At 43.5% G+C, this 21188-nt stretch overlaps 3 protein-coding genes and 1 non-coding gene across 11 annotated transcripts; 3 read left to right on the forward strand and 1 right to left on the reverse strand.

The window, feature by feature from the left end:
* The first annotated feature begins 909 nt into the window (after window positions 1–909).
* TRNAR-UCU (transfer RNA arginine (anticodon UCU)) lies at window positions 910–982 on the forward strand. Its single transcript has one exon. It is a non-coding gene; the product is annotated as a tRNA-Arg (tRNA).
* A 281-nt stretch (window positions 983–1263) lies between these two features.
* LOC136451158 (E3 ubiquitin-protein ligase RGLG3-like) lies at window positions 1264–6288 on the forward strand. 2 transcript variants are annotated; one of them, XM_066451916.1, is made up of 12 exons: window positions 1264–1541; window positions 3141–3283; window positions 3748–3832; window positions 3949–4089; window positions 4191–4304; window positions 4603–4700; window positions 4774–4850; window positions 4919–5024; window positions 5281–5408; window positions 5523–5667; window positions 5752–5808; window positions 6027–6288. In XM_066451916.1, the coding sequence occupies exons 2-12, from the start codon at window positions 3155–3157 to the stop codon at window positions 6108–6110; spliced, it is 1164 nt and encodes a 387-aa protein (XP_066308013.1). In that variant the 5' UTR covers window positions 1264–1541; window positions 3141–3154; the 3' UTR covers window positions 6111–6288. The 2 variants fall into 2 exon arrangements, with proteins under 2 accessions (XP_066308013.1, XP_066308012.1); XM_066451915.1 differs by lacking the exon at window positions 1264–1541 and having other exon boundaries at window positions 1805–3283.
* Window positions 6289–6782: 494 nt separating this feature from the next.
* Window positions 6783–11635, reverse strand: LOC136451157 (pentatricopeptide repeat-containing protein At2g26790, mitochondrial-like). Of its 4 annotated transcripts, XM_066451912.1 has the most exons (4): window positions 11498–11635; window positions 8223–10812; window positions 7309–8108; window positions 6783–7236 (listed from the first exon to the last, which is right to left on the reverse strand). In XM_066451912.1, the coding sequence occupies exon 2, from the start codon at window positions 10746–10748 to the stop codon at window positions 8283–8285; it is 2466 nt and encodes an 821-aa protein (XP_066308009.1). In that variant the 5' UTR covers window positions 10749–10812; window positions 11498–11635; the 3' UTR covers window positions 6783–7236; window positions 7309–8108; window positions 8223–8282. The 4 variants fall into 4 exon arrangements, with proteins under 4 accessions (XP_066308009.1, XP_066308007.1, XP_066308011.1 ...); XM_066451910.1 differs by having other exon boundaries at window positions 6783–8108; XM_066451914.1 differs by having other exon boundaries at window positions 6783–8108; window positions 8223–10794; window positions 11498–11625.
* Window positions 11636–11718: 83 nt separating this feature from the next.
* On the forward strand, window positions 11719–20738 carry LOC136451155 (uncharacterized). 4 transcript variants are annotated; one of them, XM_066451906.1, is made up of 14 exons: window positions 11719–11887; window positions 11973–12124; window positions 12585–12676; window positions 12810–12923; window positions 13589–13919; window positions 14753–14932; window positions 15086–15166; window positions 15362–15580; window positions 15685–15827; window positions 16542–16708; window positions 17161–17378; window positions 17564–17656; window positions 18060–18227; window positions 18865–20738. In XM_066451906.1, the coding sequence occupies exons 1-14, from the start codon at window positions 11734–11736 to the stop codon at window positions 20560–20562; spliced, it is 3810 nt and encodes a 1269-aa protein (XP_066308003.1). In that variant the 5' UTR covers window positions 11719–11733; the 3' UTR covers window positions 20563–20738. The 4 variants fall into 4 exon arrangements, with proteins under 4 accessions (XP_066308003.1, XP_066308004.1, XP_066308006.1 ...); XM_066451907.1 differs by lacking the exon at window positions 11719–11887 and having other exon boundaries at window positions 12109–12234; XM_066451909.1 differs by lacking the exons at window positions 11719–11887; window positions 11973–12124; window positions 12585–12676 and having other exon boundaries at window positions 13594–13919.
* Window positions 20739–21188: the final 450 nt, after the last annotated feature.

A 21188-nucleotide genomic window follows, 5' to 3' on the forward strand; every position in this document is an offset into this window, starting at 1 on the left:
GCCAGGCTCTCCTTGGCGCCGAGACGTGTGACCTCGGCGCCAAGGGTCATGACGCTGACCCCCTAGGTAAAAAAAAGGTTTTACGTCGTCCAGGGGTGTAAATGTGAATATTTTACGAAAAAGGGTCAAATTATATAAAAAAAATTACGGCAATAGGAAGAATATCCTCTCAGACCCTGGGCATTTTGCTTGTTTTCGCTTATAATTTTCGTGCCATGGGTATTTTCTTGATTTGGCTATTTTTTATTAAATTTGAAGCCGCAGTTAGGAGAAGCAGACCAGCTTGCCTCTACGGAAGAGGTGTATTTTGTACGAGGTCATATGGATCCGAATCCGGAGCGAGTTGAAGGAAAGCCTTACCAATTACCATAACTATTGGGTGCTTCAAAGGGCTTAGATTCTAAGGTAACATCAATTTATCGGCCTCCTCATCAATAGTGGCTTCCAATTGCTCGGAAATTCTCCGGAGGGATCCTAATGGTGAGCAAAATGAATTGATCAAGAAATTGGTAAACTTTTACATGATCGATGGTAAAAGAACTGAGGTCCGTGCTATCGCTTAAAATCTTTTCACCGCCTAGCTTGAACTGAATGCGATGTAATCAAACTTATGGTTGACGCTGTAGATAATATAAAGTCTGATGTTCTTGGGATTGTAGCTAGGGATCATCAACAAACCTTAGCTATTCGTTGGATCCTTGGAGCAGCTTTCAAACCACGTATAAGCTTAGAGAAATGTTCATTTGCTGAAATGCGGTTAGCAGAGGCAGGAATAGTGGAGCTGATCGGTGAGATTCTCGGTTTTTCTTTTTTTTTCTCCGCCAAGCTCCACCGGCGATCCGAGAAATAAGCGGGACGTCAAGGCTTCTGTCGTGATTAAAGCTTTGTCGCTGTAAACATCACAAGCGAGCGCCCGTGGCCTAATGGATAAGGCGTCTGACTTCTAATCAGGCGATTGTGGGTTCGAGTCCCACCGGGCGTGTAATAAAAATATATGTTTTTTGAATATTATTATCGCATTTTTTGTTTACCTTTATTTTTAGGAAAAAAAACGCTGTCTATTCTGTAACATGAATTTTATTTACATTATTTTTTAGCCAAAAAAAAAATGATCTATTCCGCGAGGGGATATTCGTGGATCATGTCATCAACGCACGATGACTGCCTTTTAGCTTTACACATACCGAAAGCGAAATCGGTTGCTCTCACATTGGCTGGCCATAATGCCATGTGAGACTGCAGATGACCCTCCTTTTGGGTTGCTTTCCTGGCCGCCGCAGCCGTCGTGCTGCAGCTGCACGCTACCACCACCCCTGCACGCACGCTACCAGTCTACCACCACCGTCGAGCAGCATCCTCGAAGCTGCCACAGGGCCCAGTCTACCTCCTTCCGTCCTTCGTCTCCCTTGACTTTCCCTCCTTTCCCTGACTCCGTTCTGGTCTTCTCGCGCCCGTGGTCTGTACCTACACACGCGCCACCGCCGCTCACCACACCGGCCGCCGCCACGTCCGCTCACCAGACCCTCACCTGCCTTTATCTGGTAACAATGATCTCTTGCGTTGCAATCTCTGTCTGCCTTGTGATTCGTCCGTGCGCCGACGACTTGACGCTGTTGCGGTGGTGCCTACAAGAACCTGAATCGACCTTGTTGTTTTATATTCTTTTTATTGTTACAATAAATAACTAGGGCATGTCGTTCTAGTGTGGGAATTTTTGGCTCTAGTGGATTGAGGATTTGATTGGTGGGTGTCTGGGGGAAAAAAAGGCAGTCCCAACTCCCAAGCACTAGATTAGGGGGCCAGCCGGTTCTTCAGCTTAGTAGCACCTGGTTAGGGCAATTACTGTGCTGTGGTGCTTATTTTCCAGCTCAAAATGGGGAATGGTTCTTGAGGAGCAAACATTAGATGCGACCCTCTGTTTATTGCTTGCTTGATGTTAGGTTTCCTTGACAACAAAGGCAAAGCACGCAATTAACCTTCACGTGTCGTTAGCTTGGATCTAGTACTAGCCTCAAGGAACTTTACGAGTCTTCCTTCAGCTTAATGACTCGATTTTGTGCTTACCAAGTTCATATATCTTGCTTCGTCGAACTCATATGGTTAATGCGCAGTTGTTACCAGGCTGAGGGAATTTTACAAATTTTATGTTACTTTAATTCCGTTTTGTGCTTAGTTAACTGTATTGCTGTTAAGATATTTGATCCATCTGGCTCGTTTCATTTTTTTTAAAGGATATTTCATCCATCCAGTGTTTTTTGTGTCGTTCATTTATTTAGCCAGTACTACCTCTGTCCTGAAAAGAGGTATGCGTGCCAATTAAAGTGCTTCACATTTGATCAGATTTCTAGTAAATAGTATTCATATTTATGGCTCCAAATTAATTTATTATGAAAATACATTTCGTAATTAATTTAATGATGTTTATTTGATATTATAAATATTTTTTTTATTTATAATTGGTCAAACTTGATATACAAAACCATGACACTGTTTCAGAATTACATTCTTTTGGGGACAGAGGGAGTACTTGTTATTTGTGTGATAGAGCATTTTTATTTGACTGATACATACGGATGCTTGTTAAATTCAGCACCAAAGCTTCCTATGTCTATGTGGCGCCTCTTCCCTTTCAAATGAGCCTTTCTAGGCCTACTGTAACTGCTTACTCAACCTCCATTTTGCATCAAAATTGACATCAGTAGCTGCTAGCTTATGTCTGACGAATCGCAAATCCATCAGATGGAACAATCTAGTGTGCAGATTATATTAGTGTACTACTTTTGGTGTAGTCCCTCCATCGTTTCCTGCAAAAAAAAACTATAGTGCATGGTGTATATTAGAATCTAGTATCTAATCTGATTTATTAGATTGATCAGTTCTGTTTAGATCACAAGGTTCAGGCATGGAATGCCACCCAGCAAGGGATCAGGAATTCCCTGGTTCTACGTATTGTGCTAATACTTAAAAATTACTTACCCTTCATATGCTCTCTCTCTCTCTCTCTCTCTCTGGTTTCTTCCTGTTTCCTTGTACATAATTTCTAAAAACTACATGTGATATATTTCTCAGCTGTTGTGACTTCTTTGCTTCAACGACTAAATGTGACTTCCTAATGCTTTGGAACTTATATGTTACCGCAGATCATTTTATTATAATGTGGGGTGAGAGAACTCATCACAAGCACTGGCATCAAGGTCATGGTTCCTCTGGGAATTCCAAGGACAAAAACCATGATAAAAGGCAGCCAAAATTTATACCAGACAATTATAGCTCTGTCGATGAGGTAACCAGCAGTAACATTTCCTGATGCGATCTTGCTCATATTTGAAGTCTAAACAAGTTTCTCATCTGAACCTATAATCTTTCCTATCATCCTTGATTTTGTTGGTCAAATCTGTTGAACATAAGTTAATGCAGAAACAAATACATTCTTAAGCAGAGGCAGGAGATCAGGAGTAAACACATTCCATTATCTTTTAAAAAAAGTAATTCATAAAAGGTCAAATTGAGGGCTTTAGGTGGCCTTACTACCTAAATCTTGGCACTGACAGTTTTTAAAGCGACAATCTAGTATCATACAGTGTATACCTGTCAAACGGTCATAATTCTTTGGCCACAACATCTACCAATTTGGTTTCGTGTAGCCAACGCTGCTCACATGCTTCAACTGCCCAATTTCAACACAATATGTTTTTTTGTGTTATATGCCTCTGTATACATTTTTAAATTCATTTCATATTTGTGAAGGTTACTACTGCACTGAGAGAAGCTGGTCTCGAATCATCAAATCTAATTCTTGGTATTGATTTCACCAAAAGCAATGAGTGGTCAGGTAGTGTTCTGCAATCCCATCACGTCTGTTTCCTTCTACTTCATGGCTTTCCAGCAGCTTTACTTAAGAATTAAGATCCTCCTGATTATAAAGAACTGTTTGTCTGAATTCTGCAGGCAGGCATTCCTTTAGAAGAAAATCTTTGCATGCCATTAATGGTACCCCAAATCCATATGAGCAAGCTATCTCTATAATTGGGCGAACACTATCACCTTTTGATGATGATAACTTAATACCATGTTTTGGATTTGGCGATGGTAACTATTCACCGTTCTTTTGTTGTTTTCCCATTATGACCTGAATTTAGGTAATTGGCACGGTTCGTACATGACATGACAAGAGTTAATTCATTTTGTAGCTTCTACACATGATCACTCTGTCTTCAGCTTCTACCCAGAGAACCGACTCTGTCGTGGCTTTGAGGAGGTTCTTGTAAGGTATCGGCAAATCGTACCACATTTGAACCTTTCAGGTAAAGAACACCCCCCCCCCCCCCCCCCCCCCCCCCCCCCCCCCTCCCCCTCGCGTACCGTAGATGCTGTAATAACTAAGAAGACCAAAATATTTCAGTTTCCAGAGAGAGCCCACACTCTAGGATGGTGTTTCAAGTTTCTGAAGAGAAACAAGTCCTAAGCTCCTGATAAACTACTGTGCAATAGTCTATTTGTGCAGTACTCAAACTCGTAGCGAAATATTAGTGGCCAGTAGCATTACTGGCAGTACTGGTCTGTGGTTACGTGTTGCTTATTCCTTGGTTCAACTGTGTGCAGGACCAACTTCTTTTGCACCTCTTATTTATGCAGCGATTTCTGTTGTTGAAAATAGTAATTGGCAATACCATGTCCTCGTGATCATAGCTGATGGACAGGTAACATGTTCATAATAGCATCAAAATACTTAACTAGAATTATCAACATATTTGACCTGAGCAAAAGTTGTAGGTGACTGCCACTAATACAAATGATGGAAGATTAAGTCCACAGGAACAAGCAACTATACAAGCAATTGTTGATGCTAGGTAAAATTCAGTTCATCATTTCTTAGAACTTGGTCTTGTGGTATTACTGAAGCCTATTTGGTTGTCAGCCACTATCCTCTTTCAATAGTAATGGTTGGGGTGGGTGATGGACCATGGGATGCGATGCAGCATTTTGATGACTGTATCCCTGAAAGAGCTTTTGACAATTTCCAGGTGATTATAATACTACTCTATGATGTTTAAATTCCAAAACATTGATGTTCCTCCACTTATAGCAGTACCCCGTGCTTGCTATTGTACCTGTACCTGTCACTTTTTTACATAAAGTTGTGAGCATATTGATTATTCCAAGTAAGAAAAAATATACTAACCTAATTAAATTTATTTTCTGCCATTGCCTTCTGAGTAGAATAGACTTCAGTTTCTGACCTGTCGGTCTTCTGAGAATCTTACTAATGAACTATTGCAGTTTGTGAACTTCACTGATATTATGTCAACAAGTAAGGATATGTCAAAGAAGGAGGCTGCATTTGCCCTTGCAGTTCTTATGGAAATACCTTCTCAGTATAAAGCAACTCAAGGCCTCCGACCTCCAGAGTACCTGTTCTTACTCAGTTCTTTGTGGTCCTGAATTAGTTTCTTGGCATTGCTGTTATTTCTTTTCCATTTGCTGATCTTGTATGTATTGTCTTATCTGAACTAATCTCCCAGAAAGCACGCACAAAGGATTGACTCTCCTAGGATTCTTCCTCCTCCAAATAAAGTTCTTGAAAATGATAATGCTGCAGCTTCACATCCTTCTCAAACTGCAAGCTCGAAGTCAACTGGTATTGGCAAAAGCACTGCCGACGAGCAGGTACTTTGGACCAGTAACTATTCATTATATTTCTCAAGAGTGATGGCACATTAAAGTGTTAAACTATATCTTTGCCGCCTACAGGTATGTCCCATATGTTTAACCAATCCAAAGGACATGGCTTTTCAGTGTGGTCACCTGGTAAGTTTTCTATACACATTCCATCTCCATATGTGAAGTATTGAAGTTTGATAGTGTGAAATGGTAATCCAATATGACAATATCTATTGCTAGTGAACTCTCCCAAATGAACTAACCTGAGATTTGAGAACTATGGCTAACCTTTAAAGATAAGAATTCAATTAAATCCTTTGTTTGGATGAGTTATTGACAGACCTTTTTTTTTTCTTTTTTGCAAGACATGCAAGGAATGTGGCCCAACACTATCAACGTGCCCATTGTGCCGCGCGCCAATTACCATGCGTGTGAAGCTCTACTCTTAAGACTAGGGGTGAAAATTGTATGGATATTTTCCGACCGTATTCAAGACCGAATCTGTTTAGAGGAGTTCAGATATGTCCGTATCCAAGTCCGGATATTCAACATTCGATACTGTATCCGTATCCGAATACTTAAATCGCATATTTATGATGTCGGTACCCAATCGTATCCGATTCGACATAGCTGATACTATTCGTATTCGAAGCCGAATCCGAGCAGAAATGTGAAAACAAATATAATATGGATGATATCCGTCCGTATCCGATCCGTTTTCATCCCACTTAAGACGGCTTTTGGTGTCTGGAGGGATGAGACCAAACAGTAAGGAGCAAGGACTTTCACTACAATCTTCAGATGTGAATGTCATGATAACGATGCATGTACAAAAACTTCTCCGTGCCTATTCAGTAATGTTGTTGACAAGTAATTTGTATCAATCACATGTAAAATTCTAATGTTATCCTGTATTAGTAGCAGGGAATTTTGTGTCCTTGTTGAATGGAATACGGAGTACCACCAATTGTCCAGCAACGATAGTAAACTCCATGTGCATTTGGAAGGCACTTGTGAAATACAGAATAGATTATTCAATCTTTGGATTCTGATGTGAATCAATAGTTTGGCAAAATTAGGGTTCTTTCTGTCTTCCACAAAGCTGTTGGTTCGGAATTTAAAATAATAATTTCAATTGCGCCAATATCTTTATTTGTTGACACCAAACAGGTTACATGGGCAGTGTGTCACTGGTCTTGTGATTATTTGTTTTGTCTCTACACGAAGCACAACACCTGGAGGCTGGAGTAATGTTATGAGCACTAAACAAGAGATTGGTGTATTAACTTCTTGAGGGACAGTGCACACCAGTGGTACATAAAAAGATTACTTGACAAGGAGATTGATATAGTCATATAGAGTGAGACCTGAGACCTGAGACCTATCGGGGAAATCGTGATGGATTCTACAGACTACATGTATCTATCATTCCCATTATGTATCCGTATCTCGTCTCCTCGCCAGGTGGGATTTCAGAGTCCAGCTCATCCTTGGATACATCATCATGCCAGTCATCAGTATAATGCCGACATGGACTGTTAGGAATGACACCAACATGGCATGTGCACAGGCCACCTGCAGTTCAATGTAGTAATAGTTTATCCAAAACATTGTAACTACCTTAATAGTATGTCTCAGGATGCCTACCTGTTTAACCGAACTCGGCGATCCCTGTCCATTTTCCAGAAAGAGGAAGTACTCCCTCCGGTTCTCTAAAGCAAGTCGTTTTGAGGTTGTCTTAAATCAAACATTTTAAACTTTAACTACAAATAACTTCTTTTGGGTTGAGTTTGAAAATATGAAAGTGATGTAAGTAGATTCATCTCGAAATGTAGTTTCATAAAAATATATATTGACTATATTTTATAGCAAAAAGTAGCGGTCAAAGTCGTTTCTTAAAGACCGTGTCGATGTCTAAAACGACTTGCTTTAGAGAACCGGAGGGAGTACTGTCCTTGCCAACTTCACCAGCCTCAGTGTCGAACACTTGTAAATAGATTTATCACACAACATTATGCTTGACTAACAATTGGAATCACCTCATTACAGCCCAATGGAGGTGGTGCAGCATGGACTCAGGAGCATCAAGAGTTCCCCATGGCACGGGACCCCGAGAGCTTACCTCTGTCTTCTCGCTCTTGGTTGTCTGGGAACACACCACTAGTTGCAGCCACAAAACGGTCCTGTAAACCCTCAAATGGCATGGGTGCCAATGCCACAGCCAGCTTTGCCATGATGGTGTCTGCACAGCTCCATTGAGAGTCGTCGATCCGGACGCTGAAGGTACCTGCATTTTGTTCTCCTTGAGGACCCATGCGCTGAGAGAGCAGTCTTTCCATGCGCTGAAGGTACCTGCACAGCTCCATTTTGTTCCGCCTTCCTGACATAGGCACACCGATCACTAGCACTGGTAGCCGAATCTGGTAGGACTCTTTAGACAAAACAGCCTGCAGGTGGATAAATATAATTATATTGGATAACACAATCTAGCAGATGCTAATTTTTTAGTAAATTCATTCATGATTGACTAGTGTAAATATATAATTACAAGAAAGTAGTACCTTTTCATTGGCAGGATGCCCCTTCAGTCAAAATGGCATTCATTTAGGGCATCATAGATATTAATGAGCCTTTCGATGTCTCAAGGTTCTCTGATGTAATACTGAAAAGCTCAGTACATCTGGCTTCATTCCCTTATCTATCATTTCTTGGAAAAGATCTTCAGCCTTTGCTATTTCTCCCTGGCTACAGTATCCATTTATAAGAGCTGTGTATGTGTAAACATCAGGGGTAAGTCCTTTCACTAACATCTCATCAAACAATCCCCGTGCTTCCTCTAAATATTCTGCTTTGCACTGTCCATCAATCAATACTGTGTAACAGGTTACATCAGGTTCAATTTCCATATCTTTCATAGAGCTCAGCAACGCCTTATGCTTTGCTCTAAGAAAAAAGGTCCTCCTTTCCTTAGCGATGCCCTGCCACCCTTGTTGTAGGGTTTCCTTTAGGTGGCCATCCAATAGCACTGTGTATGCAACTACATCAGGCTTGATTCCTAAATTTATCATTTGAACAAATAATTCACATGCTTCTTGCAACCGACCAACCTTGCAATAACCATTCATCAGTACAGTGTATACAATGACATCAGAAAGTCCTCGCTCAACCATATCGTGGAACCATAAGCGAGCATTGTGCATATCTCTTGACTGACAATAAGCTGATATAAGTTTGCTATATGAAATTACATCAGGAACAACATTCTTTTCAAGCATCATACTACATACAGTTGATGCCTCTTCAACCTTTTCATCTCTAGAGAGGCCGTTTATCAATTTTGAACATGACAAATGATCCACCATATTTCCTTGTTTAGCAACTCTAAGAAAAAGCGTGTAAGCATGGTCGGTCCAGCCTGAGTGCAAATAACCACAAACCATAGAACTGTACAACACATCGATATTATCTATTCCCTTTTCTTCTACTATATTAAATAACACCTCTGCTTCGCTCAAGTTGCCTCCTCTACAAAAACCAGCAATAGCTATACCATAGGTGAGTGAATTAGGCTCCAGCCCTTGATCCATCATGTGCTCTAGAAGGTCAAATACCTTCATAACAAGGCCATTCCTGCTATATCCACTGGACAATATGTTATATGTAACTACATCTGGTTTTATATTTGCCTTCAGCATCTGCTCAAATACTTGCCAGGCATTTTCTGTTTCTCCTTTCAGACAGTAACCGTTGATCAGGCATGTATAGTGGATTTTGTCTGGTACCAAACCTTCAGCCATCATTTCATTCAGTAGCATAACTGCCTCATTCATGTTCCCAAGCTTGCAATAAGCATCCATAACAATGTTATAAAGCACGCCATCAAGATGGAGCCCTAAATCTCTAAATTTCTGGAAGTGCACAATAACTTCAGATATCATGCCTAACTTCCTGAGGCACTGTAGAAGGGAACCAACAATGTAACAATTTATCTCAATGCCATGGGATACCATGTCTTCAATATGATACCATGCCGTCTCTAGGTTACCCATTTTGCATTGACTATGAATGAGATAGCTATAGCCATATAGATCAGGGGTAGATCCATGTCTGGTCTTGATCTCCAAGACCTTTTCAGCCTCCTCCAGTTTCATTTCTTTGCGTAGTCCATCAATTACCATATTATAAGCCATGGCTTCAATTGGAACCATCTCTTGGGATATCTCTTGTAGAACAGCATATCTTCTTACCATGTTATAAGCTAGATCATACTTTCCACAATCACAAAGGCCAATTATAAATGATGAGTACACATGTACATCTAATTTCACTCCCATTTCAATCATCCCAACCCACACTTGGAATGCTTCGTCTGCCTTGTTTGCTTGAAAAAGAGATCTAGTGACTATGTTCAATGATTGAGCATCCAGTGTCAACTGAAAGCACTTCATTCGATCATAAGCTGCAACAACCATATGTGAATCATTGCTCTGAGATACAAATTTGAGCAGAAAGTTGCAAGCCCAAAGCTTTGGAACAAATCCAAGCCTGCAAAGGTGACAAACCATCTCTACTGTTTCTTGTGCGTTGTGGCAGGTGGTGTATGCCTTGATTAAGCAATTGACTGCATATGAGAGTACGTGAGAAGTGGCACATGTTTCTCTCAAGTGATCAATGAGCGCTAAGATTTCAGGGCCACCACTACCAGTTCCCGAGAGAATCTCACCAAACAAGGATACCAGCATCTTCCCCTGGAATGAATGGGATAAAATTCGTATGATCTCTGAGTAGGTTGAGAAGTCATGGTGAAAACCAAGGCTATGTGTATCTTTAAAGTAGGCGAATGCAACTGCAGGTTTCCTCCTTAGACAGCGGAGTGTCTGCACAACACTGTCAGAGCTCAAAGACCGGTGCAATTTCTGGATAGGCTCATTATCAGGAGCAAAATTCAGCTTTTCATCACTGCTTGAGTCATCACACTGAACTGGAGCGGCGATTGTAGAGTAGGGGCAAGAAGGAACTTCCCAGGGTAAAAGCTTCCTGTGTCTGAACCATTCAGCAGTACATTTGGGCCACCGCCACAGGATCATTGGAGATATAAATCTTTCTGCTCCTCCTACGGCCCATTAACCATCACTGATAAAAGAAATATGCCTGAATCAGAAAAAAAAAGACAAAACATATTAATATTTTCTGAGAGTTCCCATTACTGAACAGGGAATTGTATTATTTGATTTCAATGCTGATTGCACACAACATTGGCGACAGATAGAGCACTGTTTCCCCATGAGGAAATTCATAATAAAGTTGGTGATCCAGATGCAAAGCGATGTATCCAACATTGAAACAGGTTATTGATCTTCTAGTATGGTGACAATGTACTAGAAACTTGAGGACATGTTTTTATGATCATAGCACAACTATAATCTGCACACTGAGGCTAGAAATCTTATTAGCATTAAAGTAATTCCGTGTCCTTTATGTATATCTATCATATCTTCTTGTGAATCTTCAAACAAGGTGGCTGTGGTAGTTAATATGCCGCACTGAAACAAATTCGGTATAATTCAAAAGTAACACTAGGAAGTAGGAACTGACCTCAGTATAATCTTAATCTGCGCAAGGCCAATACAATACCGTGTTCTGCTAGCAGTGCTATTTGATCAGACAGTAATAATCCTAGAAATCATACTAGATTCAATTCTTTAAGAGTGGATATGTACAGTTGTAGACACGGGCCGGGAGTGCAAGTGCAAGCAATCAAGCAAGCAATACGTCACACGACAGGGGAGGTGGGGAGGAGGAGGAGGAGGAGGAGGAGGCTGGCGGTGCCGCGGACCTAGTGTGGAGGCGAAGGGCGGCGCGGCAGCCGTCGCTCGTCTCCTTGCTTTCCCGTGCGCCGGCCCTAATCCTCCATTTGCTCCCCCTCTGTGTGTCTGTCTCGTGGGCCATAGGTGTCAGTTTCCGTGATGGGTGGACAATGGGTTGGCTCAGCTGGATGGGTTTCTGGAGTTTTTGGAGAAGAGATAGCTCCTCCTCTCTCAGCCTCCGCCTTCCTCCTCGGCGTCGGCGGCCATGCTGCTCCGCCTCCGCCCGCCGCCGTATCCGTCCACCGCGGCCGCAACCCTCTCGTCCTTCCTCCCCTCCACTTCCTTCCGCCGCCTCATCCCCTTGCCGCGCTGGCGGCCCCCTCCGCGCCGACGCCTCTCCGCCGCCGCCGCTGCCAAGGGTAAAGCTCTTCTTCACAGCTGTGACTGATGCTGTCGAGAAACGGAGAAGAGGTGCTTACTGCCAAATTTCTGCTGTTGCGCTAGATTCGAGCGGCCGGTTGGATCCGCGCCAGGAGCGGTACGACGTAATTGTGGTCGGAGGTGGCCATGCAGGCTGCGAGGCCGCCCTTGCTTCGGCTCGCCTCGGCGCGCGCACCCTCCTTCTTACGCTCAACATTGACCGGATTGCGTGGCAGGTCTGTGCTGAGCTAGTTTTCAGTTCTACAGTACATTTCTAGTGTTCGTTGGCAATGACGTATCAACTTAGGCCTTTGCATCAACAAGCCACGCTTCTTGATCCTTGATGGTAAATATTCTAGTCAAGTCCATGGTTAAGATTATTTGAACATTGACTCCCGATGCCATATAATAAAAATCATGTCCCTTATATGAAGAATTGATCCATCAAACCCTGTAGTGTAGGAATTGAGCAATGTGAAATCTCTCCTGTCATAGCATGTTTATAGGGCACAAATTCTCTTCCAAGGTATGAATGTATGATAGAAACTGAAGTGATGAATTTTGATTAGTATGTTGCATATCTTACCATGCTAAAGCCAATAACTATAAGGAAATATCCTTTGTCTACGAATTCCATGTAAATTTTAGTATTAGAAGTGTAATTCTGCTTCCTCACTAATTTTCTGCCCTATCCAGCCTTGCAACCCTGCTGTTGGTGGGCCTGCGAAGTCTCAACTTGTCCACGAGGTAGATGCCCTTGGTGGTGAAATTGGAAAAATTGCTGATAGGTACGAGTTCAAATGTCTTGTTGTCTGGAGAATGAATTTTTCTGCAAGTTCAAACGGCTGAGAGATCAGACTTTGATTACTAGTGAATCAACAAAAGATATCTTAGCATCCTCATTGCATCTTCTTCTGATAGGTGCTACCTGCAAAAGCGTGTACTGAACAGCTCAAAAGGCCCTGCTGTACGTGCACTGCGTGCTCAGACTGATAAGAGAGAGTATGCAATAGAGATGAAGAACGTTGTGGAAAGGTCAGTGTATACTAAGCTGCTTTAGTCATAAGTTGCTAACTTTACTTGGATTTGTAATCTTGTCTGGCACCTCCAAAAGTAGTTAATGCTACATAAATTCTGGATATGCTTCATTTTGCTTACCTCATTTAAGTTATGTTAACTTGGATCACCATTTCAGAACTTCTTAGGTCGTACTCACAAAATTGTGATCTTCTTTAGTTTAAACTGTATCAAACATGACACCTTCACAAATTTGGCATGTGATATTGTTGTTACTGGATTAAGACCATGGTTCTGCATGACTAGTCTTAAGTTCTCAATGTAGTAAAAAAACTCTCAACATAGAGGTAAATATTTTAATCTTCTGACATAAAAGGGCGTACCCAGTGCAGAGAGCTCCCACTCTGTGCGGGGTCTGGGGAAGGGTGTTAGTGGCAAGCCTTACCCTCGCCTGTGCAATACGAGGAGACCGCGACTCGAACCCGGGACCTTCCGGTCACAGGCGGTAAGACTCTACCGCTTGCACCAAGCCCGCCCTTCATTTAATCTTCTGACATCAGAGTTTAATTTTTTTTTCTGCCTGCCAACTTTTGTCATGCCATGCTGATGTTTACTGTTGTTGATCGCATGTATTGTGATAAATTTCACATTGCTTATTGACTATTCCATGTACTATGCTTCAGCACAGAAAATCTTTTCATTAGAGAAGCAATGGCTACAGAGGTTTTGATTGGAAAAAATGACAGCGTTGAGGGTGTTCGCACTTTCTTCGGCATGGACTTTTACGCACCATCTGTTGTACTTACCACCGGAACATTCATGAGTGGTAAGATTTGGGTTGGTAGGACATCAATGCCTGCTGGGCGAGCTGGAGAGTCAGCTTCTCATGGACTCACTGAAAACTTGCAGCTTCTGGGTTTTGAAACTGACCGCTTAAAAACTGGTACACCACCACGAATTGATCGCAGGACAGTTGATTTTTCTGGATTGGAACCCCAGCATGGTGATGAAGAGGTATATAGTACACAACATAATTTTCCCACTTATATCGAGAAATGCAGATTCAATAATGCAATAGCTTTTCATTGCTGTCTTTTTTATTCATCTGGTACTTTCAAATTAAATGCTGCAATTCTGTATCATCAGGTATTCACTCCGGTTCAATAGTTCTTGTCGCTTTGGACATTGACACCCTCTCCAAATATAACTTTGTCTATGATTTTTTATTATATTACAACATATACAACAAAATAGCAAATATGTCAGTTTCTTAAAGTACTTTGCAAGACTAATCTATATATGTTGTCTTAGTATCTTCAAACTAAATATTTGAAAAGTTATTGATAGTTAAAGTTCTAAAGTTTTGACATCAACATTGTCCAAACCGACAAGAATTATGGAGCCGGAGGGAGCAGCTAGATATAGCAACACCGTTCTTTTGAAATGATACAGTTATACTGGTTTCTCTCTAATTAGTCATTAGTAGGCATGAGTTTTGTAGTTTATAAATCTTATAAGAAAGTATGCCATGAACTGAGTGTTCCTTGCATGTGTAAGATCAAAAGAAGCCTTGAATTAAGTACACTGGTAGACTTATAGAGAATAATTTATATGCGTTTACTAGCTGATGCCACCCTTTCGACTACATGAATTTTCCCACAGGAATTTTACGAGATTTCCTGCATCTAGTATATGCTGTAAACCTTTCAGGTTTGCACCCATGTGGTAAAGGAAATCAGTTGCATTTTTAGAATGTAGGGCTTGTCAGGATGGTTAAGCTTGAAATTCAAGTTGCTTTTGTGTTACACTTTTTTGGGGGGATAAAAGGATGGTTCCTCTTGAAACAGGTAGGTTGGTTTAGTTTTGATCCTGAATTTCACGTTGAGAGAGAACAGATGTGCTGCTATCTAACACGAACTACAAAAGAGACGCACCAAATTGTTATAGACAACTTAGATGAAACACCAACTTATGGTGGCTGGGTTGAAGCAAAGGGACCAAGATACTGCCCGGCAATTGAAGATAAGGTACTGTATGATGGACCTTGTTGGTTTGTTACATGGCAATCTTCTTTTATTTTGATTATTTGGATTGTCAACAAAACTTGTAATTTTCTTGCAAAAATTTAATTACTATACCTACAACGACTGATGTACCCACTAACCAAGGTCTTGTTGCAGATTGTAAGGTTCAAAGATAAAGAGTCTCATCAGATCTTTCTTGAACCTGAGGGTAGAAATGTTCCTGAACTATATCTACAGGTATGTTCCTCCTTTCCTATCTCCATTCACGATTCTTCCCTTTTTCTTTGATGAACATTGGCATATAATTGTGCTTCTTTTCTGTTTGTCTCCATCTGTATGTGAAAGTAATGTCTGTGTACTATTGCTCAACCAAACCCTTCTTTTTTTAGATGAGAAACCTACTACTAATGATCATTTATACATCTTTATTAGGGCTTTTCTACTGGGCTTCCTGAGAGATTGCAATTGTCCCTTGTGCGAACTATACCAGGGCTGGAGAACTGTCTAATGCTAAGGCCTGCATATGCAGTTGAATATGATTACTTACCTGCATATCAATGCTCAAGATCACTTATGACAAAGAAGTTTGTGGGTTTATTCTTCTCTGGCCAGATAAATGGAACAACGGGATATGAAGAAGCTGCAGCTCAGGTTTATTCATTGTTCTTGCTCTGTTCTTCATGAGTTAATCGCAGTTCGTATGGTTGGTTGGACTAGATTTGCTGGATCCTAAGCTTGCTGATTGCTGTATGTAGGGTATAGTTTCTGGAATCAATGCAGCTAGGCATTCTGATGGGAAATCATTAATTATTCTTGAGAGGGAAAGCAGTTATATTGGAACTCTTATTGATGATCTTGTTACAAAAGATCTTAGAGAGCCCTATCGCATGCTAACAAGGTATGGAATTTCAGTACAAAACATTTTTATTATTGATGCTTAAATAATTGACGCTGAAAATTAGTTTTACTCCTACATTATATAGTAAGCTTGAGCAGTGTTATGCAATATTTTTGTTCTTTAGTTAACAATTGAGTTTACCTTTTAATAGGAAGTATTAGGTGCACAACTGGACAAGAGTATATTGGTGCACATATACATAAACTCAATCTCATCCCTCAGATCCAATATGAACTGTCCAAGTGAGAGGTGGGAATTCCAATTCCCTCATCCTCTTGTCCACCTTTTAACTGGACTAGATCCAGTTAGGCCTAAATCAGCCCAAGAGGGGATGAGAGAACTCCCACCTCAACTTTCGGCCACTTGGATCCAAGGAGTTGGATTTAAATTTGATTTGCACTTATGTTCACCAATATACAATTGTGCCCCTGATATTTGATCATCTTGGTATGCTAAAAATTATGAGTACAGAAGTTGACCACACTATAATTATCATGATCCTCATATTGCAGCGTGTATCAGTTAGTTTAACGTTAGTGATTGTGAATTCCTGTAGGCTACAAATACACATGGTTTTATTTTGGTAACACCAAGTTACATGCTGAGTTCTTTGAATTTTACGCTGTCTAATTCAATATGACTTCTGTGTTCAGAAATTTCTTAACTTTTCCCCTTTTTTTCTTTGTTTTTGCTGGGGCATTTATGGACATCCAGCCGTTCAGAACACCGGCTATTGCTTCGAGCAGATAATGCTGATAGTCGTTTAACCCCTTTGGGACGAGAGATTGGTTTGATAGATGATAGACGCTGGGAGCTTTATCAGTCAAAGCAAGCCCGCATTAAGCAAGAAAAAGAACGGTTGAAATCGACAAAAGTTCCAGGTGAGCATCATATATTTTCTTCTAATGAATAATGACGTACCTTTGACATACTGCACCATTCATATATTGTTTTAGATGTCCTAGAATGCATGCATTCAAACTTTTAGTTTTGACTGTTACATAAAAGTATGTAGACTTTATCATGAAATTACATAAGTCGATATGTAATTGCATTTAAGAATTTTGGAGCATATAATTAGAAATTAGAAAGATAAATGCTCATATAAATTTATTGAAGAAAGGCGATGTCTTAATTGACAAGTAAGAAAGAGAGGGGGGGGGGGGGGGGGGGGGGGGGGAATATAATTCTTTATTCATTTAGTGCCCAGTTTTTTAAAAGGTTCACTGCACATGTACTAGAGAATCGTGTATTTTGACTGTAGGTAGTATATAAAATGCTGTTACCATGTCATTACAGTTCACAAGCTCTACCTCCAATGTTCTGTTATCAGGAGGTGAATTTTCTGCTGAAGTTACTGCAGTATCCAACCAACCTGTAAAGGAGTCATCTACACTTGAAGCCATACTAAAGAAGCCACATGTACAGTATAGACTCCTTGATAAGCATGGATGTGGAAACGAAAATTTATCTCGAATTGAGAAGGAATGTGTAGAGATTGATATCAAGTATGAAGGTTTCATCGCACGACAACAGAGTCAATTACATCAGGTAATTGCTTATGGTTATGCGATTTTGTTCTGGAGTAGATTTATGAGGGAAGCTGAACTGCTAGAACAATGGTACATAATCATTCAAGACATCCAACAGTAACACATTATGCATGATTTCGTTTGTTTTGTTTATTTAATTGAAATGGCAGCTAACTCTTTGTTTTTTTGTTTCTCTCTGTCAAGATTGTAAACCAAGAACACAGGAAACTTCCTGAAGATTTGGATTACCACTCAATGACAAATCTATCACTTGAAGCTCGAGAGAAACTTTCCAAGGTAAGTTCGGGATATGTACAAGGAACCTTATGAAAGATAATCTGCAACTAAATAACAAGCGTTCAGCTGTTCTCCATTTATTGACAACATGTTTTTTGGGGGGTTTCCACCTGCTTTTGGGATATGTACATGAACCCAGCATTCTGCAGCTGTCCATTTATTGTGAACATTTTTTTATGTTGAATTATTAAGATATCGGTCACTATGAATTTCAACTACTAGGCGACATCTTTTCTGAAACTTGGTGTCATGTGCAAGCACAAGGTCAAAGTAGACCATGTAGAAGAAAACATGATAATGTGATATTACTGCAGTCACATGTTATTCCATTGTAACAATGTAGATTGGGAGCCAATTTTGTGGTATAATCTTATCTAAATTGTACCCTGTGATTCTTTTGTAGGTGCGTCCGCAAACAATAGGTCAAGCAAGCAGAATTGGTGGTGTGAGCCCAGCAGACATGACAGTTCTCCTCATTTGGATGGAGAGCAACCGACGCATGGCGAACCACAGGAGACAGCAAGAGCAGCTGAGATCAGCTGCAGTCGAGGCAGATGGTTCTTCAGAGGAGGTGATCCATGCCAGCACTGCATAAACGGGAGGGTTGGGGGGGCAACTGAACCAGGAACGACAAATTCCAGGGAGTCTGCGCGTTTTTGGTAGAACGATGCAGGAGGCGCAAATGCATGTATGCCTTTCTTTTTGACGACCTGAAGAAATAGTTGTCCTGTGGCGCCCTTCATGTTGTGCGTTATTGTCTAGCAATATGTGTGCATGTGCCTTAGGAGAACTAGTAGAATAGAGTTTGGTAATTGCAATTGTAGAGTTTTCAATACTATACAATGAGAGAGCAGATTGTAAAGAATGGCAACAACCGTAATGGAGAGCTCTCTTTGTTCATCTGTGTAACATGGCTTCAAAAAATTACTCGTACATGGAACTGGGAGATGATGTCTGCATTTATCTAGCTGTATGTCATCTGAATGTACGTGGTAAAGAAGAGAACGCAAGGAGGTGCCATCTGGGGCCTCTGCTCCTCCGTCACCCTAACTAATACTGGGAGGAACTAAACGCTGACGAGAGGTTAAGGTGCATGTTAAATGAGGCAAATTTGGTTTACGTGTTAGTTTGTTATTACTTTTCTGAGACGCTACTTGCTGATCCACTGATGGATGGATTTTCTTGTCTTTGTTTGTTGTTCTGAACAGGGTTCAAGTTCAATGGATTGGAGAGTTCCTAGCCTAGCGCAGTCTGTTCATTCAGATCAGAGACGTCTCTCCGTATGTTGTTCTGGTGCAGCAGGCTGCAATGATAGACGACGACCTGTGTGTGCGTTGTCTCAGCTCAGTGATCCACAGCGAACATGTTATCTGCAGGCCTACAGTACCTATTATTTTGGCTTGGCTGCTATTTTGACTATTCTACTACGGAGTACATGTTGGACACAACAGCCAACAGGTGAACAGAGCAGCAATCAGCAATCAGCAATCAGCAATCTTGTTGTTTTCCGGTCAGGTCACGGTCACCACTCACCAGTCACCACCCACCTCCCACTGGACTCACAGACTCACTCCCCGAAGCAGCAGCGGCGAAGCCTATCTTTTTCCCCTCCCGCCGTACGTTCTTTCCAGCTTCCAAAGCGCTCGCGAGCTGCCATGGCCGGCGCCGGTGCACCCGCAGCTCCCCGTCCCGCCCGCCCCGGCTTCGACGTCATCGTGGTCGGCGCGGGCATCATGGGCAGCTGCACGGCGCACGCGGCGGCGTCCCGCGGCTCCCGCGTCCTGCTGCTGGAGCGCTTCGACCTGCTCCACCCGCTGGGTTCCTCGCACGGCGACTCCCGCATCATCCGCGACGCCTACGCGCAGCCGCGCTACCTCCGCATGGTGCGCCTCGCCCGCCGCCTCTGGGCCGCCGCCGAGGCCGAGGCCGGCTACCGCGTCCTCACCCAGACGCCGCACCTCTCCATGGGCCCGCGCGCCAGCGCCGCGCTCGCCGCCGCCCTCGCCAACATCGGCGCCGAGGAGGTAGTGGCGGACGACCTCGGCAGCAGGTGGGGCGGCGCCTTCGCCTTCACCGTCCCGGACCCGTCCGATGGGTGGGTCACCGCGCTCAGCGACCACGGCGGCGTGCTCAGCGCCACCAAGGCCGTGGCCATGTTCCAGTCGCTCGCGGTCGCGAAGGGCGCCGTGGTCCGGGACAACACCGAGGTCGTCGGCATCGAAAAGGCGCCCGAGGGCGGCGTCGTGGTGAAGGCCAGCGGCGGTGAGGCGCACCACGGCGCCAAGTGCGTCGTCACGGTGGGCGCGTGGGCGGCCAAGCTACTCGGCTCCGTCTCCGGCGTGGACCTCCCCATCACGCCGCTGCACACGCTCCACCTCTACTGGCGCGTGAGGCCCGGCAAGGAGCAGAGCCTCTCGGCGAGCGCCGGGTTCCCGACGTTCTCCAGCTACGGCGACCCGCCCGTGTACGGCACGCCGTCGCTGGAGGTCCCGGGGCTGATCAAGATCAGCTGCGACGGTGGCCCGCCGTGCGACCCGGACGCCCGCGACTGGCTCGCGGGCGACGCGGAGGTCACGGACCGCGTGGCCAGGTGGATCCAGGAGGCCATGCCGGGCCACGTCGACGCCGCCGGTGGGCCGGTCGTCCGGCAGTCGTGCATGTGCGCCATGACGCCCGACGCCGACTTCGTCATGGACTTCCTCGGCGGGGAGCTCGGGCGGGACGTCGTGGTCGGGGTTGGGTTCTCGGGGCATGGATTCAAGATGGGCCCTGCTGTGGGGAGGATCCTGGCGGAGATGGCCATTGATGGTGACTCCCAGACGGCGGCAGAGGCTGGCGTCGACCTCGGGTTCTTCCGGATCGGCCGCTTCGATGGCAACCCCATGGGAAATGCCAAGAAGGATTAGTACTGAGCGCCTGCTGCCATGTACTGTAGGAGTGCGTATCTACCGAATTCTTCTCGATCGTAGATGCATTGGAATTAAAATAAAATGGATGGGAATGGCACGGAACAAGTTTTTTTTCCCCATGTAATGTTGAACTAGCATTGAATGGAACTTTCGTAGTAATGTCAAGGCCCTCAGAGCATCTCCGAGAGTTCTCTAAATCTTCTCCTAATCTTTGATTTTTAGAAAGAGTTAAAAAAAACCCTCTCCAACAACTCCTAAACTTCTTCCTAAAATTTACGCACTTCCAAAATCTTACCCAGTTCTGCGTAACTTTACGCGGGCGCTACCTGGCGTGGATACGGCTTGCCGCGGGGCATCCTTCTTCCAGCGCAGCAGCGAGGGCAACGACAGCGATGACCTCCGCTGCTCCTGCGCCACCAGCCGCCTGCGACCCCACCTGCGTCCTCCGCCCGCTCCGCCACTCCAGCTCCCTCCGCTGGCTGCGACTCCACCTGTGACCTCCGGCCGCCCCGCGGCGTGGCCGCAGCGCCCCGCAGCCGCGCCGCTGCGACTTGGTCTGGCAACAGCGCGGAGCCGCCCCCGGCCATCTCGCTTGCGTGGCACCGCGGCGCAGCCCCGCAGCA

The sequence above is a fragment of the Miscanthus floridulus genome, chromosome 5 (genome assembly GCF_019320115.1).
Source record: "Miscanthus floridulus cultivar M001 chromosome 5, ASM1932011v1, whole genome shotgun sequence".
In the NCBI taxonomy this organism is placed as follows: domain Eukaryota; kingdom Viridiplantae; phylum Streptophyta; class Magnoliopsida; order Poales; family Poaceae; genus Miscanthus; species Miscanthus floridulus.